The sequence below is a fragment of the Lipotes vexillifer genome, unplaced genomic scaffold, assembly GCF_000442215.2.
Source record: "Lipotes vexillifer unplaced genomic scaffold, Lipotes_vexillifer_v1.1 scaffold318, whole genome shotgun sequence".
NCBI classification, from domain to species: domain Eukaryota; kingdom Metazoa; phylum Chordata; class Mammalia; order Artiodactyla; family Lipotidae; genus Lipotes; species Lipotes vexillifer.
The window spans coordinates 73,037-86,087 of NW_006795060.1; the positions used below are offsets into that span (position 1 = coordinate 73,037).

Genomic DNA, 13,051 nt, shown 5'->3' on the forward strand with positions numbered 1-13,051 from the left:
CACTCACCAGCCCGAGAGGCTTGTGTGCTCGCCCGCCGGGGCGGGCGGGGCTGCGAGCCGAGGCTCGGGTTTCGGTCGGAGCTCAGGGAGAGGACTGGGGTTGGCGGCTTGAACATAAGCTGAAGGGGTTAGTGCTCCACGGCTAGCCGGGAGGGAGTCCGGGAAAAGTCTGCACCTGCTGAGGGGGCAAGAGACTTTTTCTTCCCTCTTTGTTTCCTGGTGCGCGAGGAGAGGGGTTTTAAGAGCGCTGCCTAAAGGAGCTCCAGAGACGGGCGCGAGCCGCGGCTAAAAGCTCGGACCCCAGAGACGGGCGGGAGACGCTAAGGCTGCTGCTGCCGCCACCAAGGGGCCTGTGTGCGAGCACAGGTCACGGCCCCCACCCCTCTTCCGGGGAGCCTGTGCAGCCCGCCACTGTCAGGTTCCCGGGATCCAGGGACAGTTTCTCAGGGAGAACACACGGCGGGCCTCAGGCTGGTGCAACGTCACGCCGGCCTCTGCCGCCGCAGGCCCGCCCCGCACTGCATGCCCCTCCCTCCCCCTGGCCTGAGTGCGCCAGAGCCCCCGAGGCAGCGGCTCCTTTAACCCCGACCTGTCTGAGCAAAAAACAGACGCCCTCCAGCGACCTACACGCAGAGGCAGGGCCAAATCGAAAGCTGAGCCCCTGTGAGCTGTGAGAACAAAGAAGAGAAAGGGAAATCTCTCCCAGCAGCCTCAGAAACAGCGGATTAAAGCTACACAATCAACTTGATGTACCCTGCATCTGTGGAATACATGAATAGACAGCGCATCATCCCAAATTGAGAAGGTGGACTTCTAGAGCAAGATCTATGATTTTTTCCCCTTTTCCTCTTTTTGTGAATGTGTATGTGTATGCTTCTGTGTGAGATCTTGTCTGTATAGGTTTGCTTCCACCATTTGTCCTAGCGTTCTATCCATCCATTGTTTTCTTTTATTTTTTAAATTTTTTTCTTAATAATTAATTTTAACTTAAATAACTCTATTTTACTTTACCTTCTTTCTATCTTTCTTTCCTTCCTTCCCTCCTTTAGACAATGAATCATCCCAAATTGAGAAGGTGGACTTGGAGAGCAAGTTTTATGATTTTTTCCCCTTTACCTCTTTTTGTGAGGGTATATGTGTATGCTTCTATGTAAGATTTTGTCTGTATACCTTTCCTTCCACCATTTGTCCTAAGGTTCTATCCGTCCCTTTTTTTTTTCTCTAATTATTTTTTTAATTCAATTACTTTATTTTATTTTACTGTATCTTCTTTCTTTATGTATTTTTTCCTTCCTTCCCTCCTTCCTTCCTTCCTTCCTCCCTCCCTCCCTCCTTTCTTTCCTTCTTGCCTTCTTTCCTTCTTTTCTTTTCTTTCTTTCTTCCTTCCCTCCCTCCTTCCCTCCTTCCTTCCTTCCTTCCCTCCTTTCTTTCTTTCTTTCTTTCTTTCTTTCTTTCTTTCTTTCTTCCTTCCTACTTCTACAAATTTTCTCTACTTTCTCTCCCTTTTATTCTGAGCCGAGTGGATGAAAGGCTCTTGCTGCTCCAGCCAGGAGTCAGGACTCTGCCTCTGAGGTGGGAGAGCCAACTTCAGAACACTCGTCAACAAGAGACCTCCCAGCCCCACATAATATCAAACGGCGAAAATCTCCCAGAGATCTCCATCTCAACACCAGCACCCAGCTTGACTCAACGACCAGCAAGCTACACTGCTAGACAACCTATGCCAACCATATAGCAAGACAGGAACACAACCCCACCCACTAGCAGAGAGGCTGCCTAAAATCATAGTAAGTCCACAGACACCTCAAAACACACCACCATACGTGGACCTGCCCACTAGAGAGACAAGATCTAGCCTCATACTCCACAACACAGGCGCTAGTCCCCTCCACCAGGAAGCCTACACAACCCACTGAACCAACCTTAGCCACTGGAGACAGACATCAAAAACAACGGGAGCTACGAACTTGCAGCCTGCAAAAAGGTGAACCCAATCACAGTAAGATAAGCAAAATGAGAAGACAGAAAAACACACAGCAGATGAAGGAGCAAGATAAAAACCCACCAGACCTAACAAATGAAGAGGAAATAGGCAGTCTACCTGAAAAAGAGTTCAGAATAATGATAGTAAAGATGATCCAAAATCTTGGAAATAGAATGGACAAAATGCAAGAAGCAGTTAACAAGGACCTAGAAGAAATAAAGATGAAACAGACAATGATGAACAACACAATAAATGAAATGAAAAATACTCTAGATGGGATCAATAGCAGAATAAATGAGGCAGAAGAACGGATAAGTGACCTGGAAGATAAAATAGTGGAAATAACTACTGCAGAGCAGAATAAAGAAAAAAGAATGAAAAGAACTGAGGACAGTCTCAGAGACCTCTGGGACAACATTAAACGCACCAACATTCGAATTATAGGGGTTCCAGAAGAAGAAGAGAAAAAGAAAGGGACTGAGAAAATATTTGAAGAGATTATAGTTGAAAACTTCCCTAATATGGGAAAGGAAATCGTTAATCAAGTCCAGGAAGCACAGAGAGTCCCATACAGGATAAATTCAAGGAGAAATACGCCAAGACACATATTAATCAAACTGTCAAAAACTAAATACAAAGAAAGCATATTAAAAGCAGCAAGGGAAAAACAACAAATAACACACAAGGGAATCCCCATAAGGTTAACAGCTGATCTCTCAGCAGAAACTCTACAAGCCAGAAGGGAGTGGCAGGACATACTGAAAGTGATGAAGGAGAAAAACCTGCAACCAAGATTACTCTACCCAGCAAGGATCTCATTCAGATTTGATGGAGAAATTAAAACCTTTACAGACAAGCAAAAGCTGAGAGAGTTCAGCACCACCAAACCAGCTTTACAACAAATGCTAAAGGAACTGCTCTAGACAAAAACACAAGAGAAGGAAAAGTCCTATAATAACGAACCCAAAACAATTTAGAAAATGGGAATAGGAACATACATATCGATAATTACCTTAAATGTAAATGGACTAAATGCTCCCACCAAAAGACACAGATTGGCTGAATGGATACAAAAACAAGACCCATATATATGCTGTCTACAAGAGACCCACTTCAGACCTAGAGACACATACAGACTGAAAGTAAGGGGATGGAAAAAGATATTCCATGCAAATGGAAACCAAAAGAAAGCTGGAGTAGCAATTCTCATATCAGACAAAATAGACTTTAAAATAAGGACTATCAGAAGAGACAAAGAAGGACACTACATAATGATTAAGGGATCGATCCAAGAAGAAGATATAACAATTGTAAATATTTATGCACCCAACATAGGAGCACCTCAATACATAAGGCAAAAACTAGCAGCCATAAAAGGGGAAATCGACAGTAACACATTCATAGTAGGGGACTTCAACACCCCACTTTCACCAATGGACAGATCATCCAAAATGAAAATAAATAAGGAAACACAAGCTTTAAATGATACATTAAACAGGATGGACTTAATTGATATTTATAGGACACTCCATCCAAAAACAACAGAATACACATTTTTCTCAAGTGCTCATGGAACATTCTCCAGGATAGATCATATCTTGGGTCACAAATCAAGCCTTGGTAAATTTAAGAAAATTGAAATTATATCAAGTATCTTTTCCGACCACAACGCCATGAGATTAGATATCAATTATAGGAAAAGAGCAGTAAAAAATACAAACACATGGAGGCTAAACAATACACTACTTAGTAACGAAGTGATCACTGAAGAAATCAAAGAGGAAATTAAAAAATACCTAGAAACAAATGACAATGGAGATACAACGACCCAAAACCTATGGGATGCAGCAAAAGCAGTTCTAAGAGGGAAGTTTATAGCAATACAAGCCCACCTTAAGAAGCAGGAAACATCTCGAATAAACAACCTAACCTTGCACCTCAAGCAATTAGAGAAAGAAGAACAAAAAAACCCCAGAGTTAGCAGAAGGAAAGAAATCATAAAAATCAGATCAGAAATAAATGAAAAAGAAATGAAGGAAACAATAGCAAAGATCTAAAACTAAAAGCTGGTTCTTTGAGAAGATAAACAAAATAGATATACCATTAGCCAGACTCATCAAGAAAAAAAGGGAGAAGACTCAAATCAATAGAATTAGAAATGAAAAAGGAGAAGTAACTACGGACACTGCAGAAATAAAAAAAAAATCATGAGGGATTACTATAAGCAACTCTATGCCAATAAAATGGACAATCTGGAAGAAATGGACAAATTCTTAGAAATGCACAAACTACCAAGACTGAATCAGGAAGAAATAGAAAATATGAACAGACCAATCACAAACACTGAAATTGAAACTGTGATTAAAAATCTTCCAACAAACAAAAGCCCAGGACCAGATGGCTTCACAGGCGAATTCTATCAAACATTTAGAGAAGAGCTAACACCTATCCTTCTCAAACTCTTCCAAAATATAGCAGAGGGAGGAACACTCCCAAACTCATTCTACGAGGCCACCATCACCTTGATACCAAAACCAGACAAGGATGTCACAAAGAAAGAAAACTACAGGCCAATATCACTGATGAACATAGATGCAAAAATCCTCAACAAAATACTAGCAAACAGAATCCAACAGCACATTAAAAGGATCATACACCATGATCAAGTGGGGTTTATTCCAGGAATGCAAGGATTCTTCAATATACGCAAATCTATCAATGTGATTAACCATATTAACAAATTGAAGGAGAAAAACCATATGATCATCTCAATAGATGCAGAGAAAGCTTTTGACAAAATTCAACACCCATTTATGATAAAAACCCTGCAGAAAGTAGGTGTAGAGGGAACTTTCCTCAATATAATAAAGGCCGTATATGACAAGCCCACAGCCAACATCATCCTCAATGGCGAAAAACTGAAAGCATTTCCACTAAGGTCAGGAACAAGACAAGGTTGCCCACTCTCACCACTCTTATTCAACATAGTTTTGGAAGTTTTAGCCACAGCAATCAGAGAAGAAAAGGAAATAAAAGGAATCCAAATCGGAAAAGAAGAAGTAAAGCTGTCACTGTTTGCAGATGACATGATACTATACATAGAGAATCCTAAAGATGCTACCAGAAAACTACTAGAGCTAATCAATGAATTTGGTAAAGTAGCAGGATACAAAATTAATGCACAGAAATCTCTGGCATTCCTATATACTAACGATGAAAAATCTGAAAGTGAAATCAAGAAAACACTCCCATTTACCATTGCAACAAAAAGAATAAAATATCTAGGAATAAACCTACCTAAGGAGACAAAAGACCTGTATGCAGAAAATTATAAGACACTGATGAAAGAAATTAAAGATGATACAAACAGATGGAGAGATATACCATGTTCTTGGATTGGAAGAATCAACATTGTGAAAATGACTCTACTCCCCAAAGCAATCTATAGATTCAATGCAATCCCTATCAAACTACCACTGGCATTTTTCACAGAACTAGAACAAAAAATTTCACAATTTGTATGGAAACACAAAAGACCCCGAATAGCCAAAGCAATCTTGAGAACAAAAAATGGAGCTGGAGGAATCAGGCTGCCTGACTTCAGACTATACTACAAAGCTACAGTAATCAAGACAGTATGGTACTGGCACAAAAACAGAAAGATAGATCAATGGAATAGGATAGAAAGCCCAGAGATAAACCCATGCACATATGGTCACCTTATCTTTGATAAAGGTGGCAGGAATATACAGTGGAGAAAGGACAGCCCCTTCAATAAGTGGTGCTGGGAAAACTGGACAGGTACATGTAAAAGTATGAGATTAGATCACTCCCTAACACCATACACAAAAATAAGCTCAAAATGGATTAAAGACCTAAATGTAAGGCCAGAAACTATCAAACTCTTAGAGGAAAACATAGGCAGAACACTCTATGACATAAATCACAGCAAGATCCTTCTTGACCCATCTCCTAGAGTAATGGAGATAAAAACAAAAATAAACAAATGGGACCTAATGAAACTTCAAAGCTTTTGCACAGCAAAGGAAACCATAAACAAGACCAAAAGACAGCCCTCAGAATGGGAGAAAATATTTGCAAATGAATCAACTGACAAAGGATTAATCTCTAAAATTTACAGGCAGCTCATGCAGCTCAATAACAAAAAAATAAACAACCCAATCCAAAAATGGGCAGAAGACCTAAATAGACATTTCTCCAAAGAAGATATACAGACTGCCAACAAACACATGAAAGAATGCTCAACATCATTAATCATTAGAGAAATGCAAATCAAAACTACAATGAGATATCATCTCACACCAGTCAGAATGGCCATCATCAAAAAATCTAGAAACAATAAATGCTGGAGAGGGTGTGGAGAAAAGGGAACACTCTTGCACTGCTGGTGGGAATGTGAATTGGTTCAGCCACTATGGAGAACAGTATGGAGGTTCCTTAAAAAACTACAAATAGAACTACCATATGACCCAGCAATCCCACTACTAGGTATATACCCTGAGGAAACCAGAATTCAGAAAGAGTCATGTACCAAAATGTTCATTGCAGCTCTATTTACAATAGCCCGGAGATGGAAACAACCTAAGTGCCCGTCGTCGGATGAATGGATAAAGAAGATGTGGCACATATATACAATGGAATATTACTCAGCCATAAAAAGAAACGAAATTGAGCTATTTGTAATGAGGTGGATAGATCTAGAGTCTGTCATACAGAGTGAAGTAAGTCAGAAAGAGAAGGACAAATACCGTATGCTAACACATATATATGGAATTTAAGAAAAAAAAAATGTTATGAAGAACCTAGGGGTAAAACAGGAATAAAGACAGAGACCTACTGGAGAACAGACTTGAGGATATGGGGAGGGGGAAGGGTGAGGTGTGTTAGGGCGAGAGAGAGACATGGACATATATATACTAACAAACGTAAGGTAGATAGCCAGTGGGAAGCAGCCGCATGGCACAGGGAAACCGGCTCGGTTCTTTGTGGCTGTCTGGAGGGGTGGGATAGGGAGGGTGGGAGGGAGGGAGACAAAGAGGGAAGAGATATGGGAACATATGTATATGTATAACTGATTCACTCTGTTATAAAGCAGAAACTAACACACCATTGTAAAGCAATTATACCCCAATAAAGATGTTAAAAAAATAAAAAAATAAAATAAAAATAAAAATAAAAAGGACAAGTACAAGAATGTGCATAGTAGTACCATTTAAATTACCAAAACTGAAAACAACTCAAATGTCCATAACAATAGAATGGATAAATTTTGGTATATTCATAAAATTAAATATTATTCAGCAATAAGAATGACCAAATGGATGACTCTCACAAATATAAAGTTGAGTAAAACAAGCAAAACTGTATGTTTTCATTTATACAGAGAAGTTTAAAAACAAGCAAAACTAATCTAGGAGGTAGAAGTCAGGAAAGTAGTGACGAGGGTGCAGGGATTGGGTGGTGAGTGGCGGAGAACAGGAGGGGGCTTCTGTGGCTATGATAATGTTTTATTTCTTGTTCTGGGTGCATGTTACAAGACTGAGTTTACTCTGAGAAAATTTATTAAGTCATATACTTATCATTTGTGTACTTTCCTGTAATTTGTATATACTTTTCTTCCAGAAAAGTTTACATAAGAAGTTTAAACCACTGTCCCCTTCTCTGATAAAATTTTTAAAATATTTTTAAATCACTTGCATAATTTTTTAAGCAGATTTTTAAAAATATAGAGCCTGAGTAAATAACTTTGGCCTGGAACCCAGCCATCTGTGGCTATGAATATCCATAAGTGATTCTGATGCATAGCTTAGATTAAAATATTAGGTTATTAGCAGAAAGAGGGCTGTTTCATTTCATTATTATTATATTTCCTCTCAGAAATATTTTTGCCAAAGAACATGAAGCACAAACAACTGTCTTCAAATTGTAATTAGCTAAAAGAAAAAAAATGGCAAAATACCTACTTCCCACCCACTCCCCACTCCTCACGTTTGGCTATTCCACCTTTCAGAAACTTTCTACAGATCATTAAATGCTTTAATTAGTTTCACACATATGTACTTAGCTCAGAGCATACCATTAAAACACCCTTCTTTCACCACTTTGAAGGATGCTCACTAGATGAAAAGATGCTTTAGATGCCATACACATTTTTAACTAGAGCAAAAATAGTTGGCCCAAATTAAAGAAAAATGAGCTTCTAAGTCAAGTGCCTACCTTGAAGATAACAACAGGCAGATCTTAATTTGCAGAGAAATACATGACTTGTGAATAACTATAATTTTTTTTTTTTTTGGCCCTGCCGAGTGGCATGTGAGATCTTAGTTCCCTGACCAGGGACTGAAGCCATGCCCCCTGCAGTGGAAGCACTGAGTCCTAACCACTGGACAGCCAGGGAAGTCCCTCAATAACTATAATTTTAAAATCATTTTACCTATATTGTCTATATCTGAAATGATTTATTTAGTCATTTCAGAATGACTAAATAAATGATAGATAAATACACAGCCTGACAGACAGCTAGCTAGCTATGGAGAAAACAGAGACATGATGGTGCCAACTGTGTTTAATCCCCCACCCAGATCTGTTTCATGAAATAGTCAAGATATTTTGATCTCTCAGCACAAAAGTTCTGTAGATTAAAAATAAGATCCTCTTTACTAAGCTACTATTGTACATCAGTAGGTTGTGGTTCAGAGAAGGTATTCAACATACTAATGTAAAATGAAATCTAATTCAGTTTTTTGGGGTTTTTTTTTGCGGTACGCGGGCCCCTCACTGCTGTGGCCTCTGCCGTTGCGGAGCACAGGCTCCAGACGCGCAGGCTCTGCGTCCATGGCTCACGGGCCCAGCAGCTCCGCGGCACGTGGGGTCCTCCCGGACCGGGGCGCGAACCTGCGTCCCCTGCATCGGCAGGCGGACTCTCAACCACTGCGCCACCACGGAAGCCCTGATTCAGTTTTTTGGAACTGAAAAAATTAAATGGTCAATTTAGTTGACAGCAATCAAGGATGGAAAAAGCCAGTTAAACTGATTTCACCAGTTGCTTGGTGTCACACAGACAAGACAGATGGGCATCTTTTTAATTTCTTAGTGTTCTCCTATCTTCAGAGTTTACATTCCTTGATGAGACAATTCAGTATTTAATGACTGCTTTTCAAAAGACTAAACTTTTTACTTACCTGGGTCTTCCTCAAATACACGTGTATAGTTTTCCAACATGAAGGAGAAGAAGTTGGATAGCTGGACAAAATAAAAATACATTGATCAATTAATGAATCCCAAACAGGCACTGTTGCTGTTCCATGCAAGTCCCCTTTACTCCTCTGAAGTTCTCATCTCCCAGCTGCCATAGATGCTAATGGGTATCGCTTCCACCTGCCCTCCTCCTCCCCAGGATTGCCCTTGCCAGGTGGGCAGCACCTCCCCCAGAGGTGCTTAGGATATCAGATATCCCTCCCTCCTGGGGGGATGCCCATAGAAAAAGACTAACTGAAGCAAGAGTATCACAGCCCAGACCCCCACCTCTCTTGCCACTGGGTGGGACAAACTGACGCATTTCACACTTCAGAGCTCCCAGTGGGATCAGGCTGAGGTCAGACTTCTCCAGAAACCACATTTTTGCCTAGCTTCTTCCCTGTCCTATCTTGCTTTCCTCACTCCCTTACAGGTTTTTCCTGAGAATACTCTCTCAGGAAGTCACTTGTACCGGAAGCCCCTATCTCAGACTCTGCTTCTAGGAAACCCACTTAAGACAGCTGCTAGATTTTTTTCATTACGATCTCTTCTATTCCTTTCGGTGGTGAGAATAAGGGATATTCTTAAATGCCAAATATATTTGGTAAATGAAGGAAGGAAGGGAGGGAGGAAGGGAAAGATGGAAATCTACCAGCATTCCATCCATCACCTAGATACTGCCTCTAGGCCCACCAATTATCTGCAAAGACCTGCATGTATACAGCACAAATAACTTCCAAGCCCTGTCTCCCATGAAGAGTGAACACTAAGGAAACATCAATCTGGGAGTAGATCTGGCAGTTGAGGGAAGGAAGACCTTCCATACAAATATCAAAATGTATGATTTTAACGCTGTTGATGGATTTGTCAACTAAGAGTCAACAGAAATCACAATGAGATACCACTTCACACACACTAGGATGACCATCATCAAAAAAAACAATAACAAATGTTGGCAAAGATGTGGCAAAGTTAAAGCCCTCATACACTGCTGGTGGGAATGCAAAGTGGTACAGCTGCTTTGGAAAACAGTTTAGCAATTACTCAAAAAGTTAAACACAGACTTACTCGATGACCCAGCAATTCCACTCCTAGGTATATACCCAAGAGAACTGAACAAATATGTTCACAGAAAAACTTGCACACAATTATTCATAGTAGCATTATTCATAACAGCCAAAAAAGTAGAAACAACCCAAATGAGTTATCCACTGAGGAAAGGATAAACAAAATGTGCTATACCTATACAATGGAATAATATTCAGCAATAAAGAGGAATGAACTATTGACACATGCTACAACACGGATGAACCCTGAAGACATTATGCTAAATGAAAGAAGCCAGCCACAAAGGATCGCATATTGTGTGATTCCATTTATTTGAAATGGCCAGAACAGTCAAATCCATAAAGACAAAAGCAGATTAGTAGTTGCCAGGGGCTGGGCAGAGGGCGGGAATGGGGAGTGACTGCTAATCAGTATAGAGGTGCTTTTTTTTTTTTTTCGTTGGTTGGGGGGTGATGAAAATGTTCTAAAATATATTGTGGTGATGATTGCACAACTTTGTGAATAAAGGCCATTGAATTTTCTACTTCATTATTCTTTTTTGAATTTTTGAATTTTATTTTATTTTTTTATACAGCAGGTTCTTATTAGTCATCAATTTTATACACATCAGTGTATACATGTCAATCCCAATCGCCCAATTCATCCCACCACCACCACCACCCCCCCGCGGCCTTACCCTCTTGGTGTCCATACGTTTGTTCTCTACATCTGTATCGCACTTTCTGCCCTGCAAAATGGTTCATCTGTACCATTTTTCTAGGTTCCACATATATGCATTAATATACGGTATTTGTTTTCCTCTTTCTGACTTACTTCACTGGATTCATCCACGTCACTACAAATGACCCAATTTCGTTCCTTTTTATGGCTGAGTAATATTCCATTGTATATATGTACCACATCTTCTTTATCCATTCATCTGTCAATGGGCATTTAGGTTGCTTCCATGACCTGGCTATTGTAAATAGTGCTGCAATGAACATTGGGGTGCATGTGTCTTTTTGAATTGTGGTTTTCTCTGGGTATATGCCCAGTAGTGGGATTGCTGGATCATATGGTAATTCTATTTTTACTTTTCTAAGGAACCTCCATACTGTTCTCCATAGTGGCTACATAGGTTGACAATGCCACCAACAGCGCGAGACGGTTCCCTTTTCTCCACACCCTCTCCAGCATTTGTTGTTTGTAGATTTTCTGATGATGCTCATTTTAACTGGTGTGAGGTGATACCTCATTGTAGTTTTGATTTGCATTTCTCTAATAATTAGTGATGTTGAGCAGCTTTTCATGTGCTTCTTGGCCATCTGTATGTCTTCTTTGGAGAAATGTCTATTTAGGTCTTCTGCCCATTTTTGGATTGGGTTGTTTGTTTCTTTAATTTTGAGCTGCATGAGCTGTTTATATTTTGGAGATTAATCCTTTGCTCGTTGATTCATTTGCAAATATTTTCTCCCATTCTGAGGGTTGTCTTTTCGTCTTGTTTATGGTTTCCTTTCCTGTGCAAAAGCATTGAAGTTTCATTAGGTCCCATTTGTTAATTTTTGTTTTTATTTCCATTACTCTAGGAGGTGGATCAAAACAGATCTTGCTGTGATTTATGTCAAAGAGTGTTCTTCCTATGTTTTCCTCTAAGAGTTTTATAGTGTCCGGTCTTACATTTAGGTCTTGAATCCATTTTGAGTTTATTTTTGTGTATAGTGTTACGGAGTGCTCTAATTTCATTCTTTTACATACAGCTGTCCAGTTTTCCCAGCACCACTTATTGAAGAGACTGTCTTTTCTCTATTGTATATCCTTGCCTCCTTTGTCATAGATTAGTTGACCACAGGTGCATGGGTTTACCTCTGGGCTTTCTATCTTGTTCCATTGATCTATGTTTCTGTTTTTGTGCCAGTACCATATTGTCTTCATTACTGTAGCTTTGTAGTATAGTCTGAAGTATGGGAGTCTGATTCCTCCAGCTCTGTTTTTCTCCATCAAGACTGCTTTGGCTATTTGGGGTCTTCTGTGTCTCCATACAAATTTTAAGATTTTTTGTTCTAGTTCCATAAAAAATGCCATTGGTAATTTGATAGGGATTGCATTGAATCTGTAGGTAGCTTTGGGTAGTATAGTCATTTTCACAATATTGATTCTTCCAATCCAAGAACATGGTATATCTCTCCATCTGTTGGTATCATTTTTAATTTCTTTTATCAGTGTTTTATAGTTTTCTGCATACAGGTCTTTTGTCTCCCTAGGAAAGTTTATTCCTAGGTATTTTATTCTTTTTGTTGCAGTGGAAAATGGGAGTGTTTCCTTAATTTCCCTTTCAGATTTTTCATCATTAGTGTATAGGAATGCAAGAGAATTCTGGGCATTAATTTTGTATCCTGCAACTTTACCAAATCCATTGATTAGCTCTAGTAGTTTTCTGGTGGCATCTTTAGGATTCTCTATGTATAGTATCATGTCATCTGCAGTGACAGTTTTACTTCTTTTCCAATTTGGATTCCTTTTTTTTTGTGGTACGCGGGCCTCTCACTGTTGAGGCCTCTCCCGTTGCGGAGCACAGGCTCTGGATATGCAGGCTCAGCGGCCATGGCTCATGGGCCCAGCCACTCCGCGGCATGTGGGATCTTCCCAGACCGGGGCATGAACTCACGTCCCCTGCATCGGCAGGCGGACTCTCAACCACTGTGCCACCAGGAAAGCCCTGGATTCCTTTTATTTCTTTTTCTTCTCTGATTGCCGTGGCTAGGA

At 40.1% G+C, this 13,051-nt stretch overlaps 1 protein-coding gene across 1 annotated transcript in view; it reads right to left on the minus strand.

Annotated features, from left to right (window-relative positions):
* The window catches only part of PPEF1 (protein phosphatase with EF-hand domain 1), a gene marked incomplete at its 3' end in the record, with an annotated part of 145,810 nt that overhangs the window by 66,324 nt on the left and 66,435 nt on the right, over positions 1 to 13,051 (minus strand). Inside the window, exon 5 of the mRNA XM_007467404.1 lies at positions 9,187 to 9,247. Within this exon, the coding sequence (XP_007467466.1) occupies positions 9,187 to 9,247 (61 nt within the window). The remainder of the gene's footprint in view (positions 1 to 9,186; positions 9,248 to 13,051) is intronic.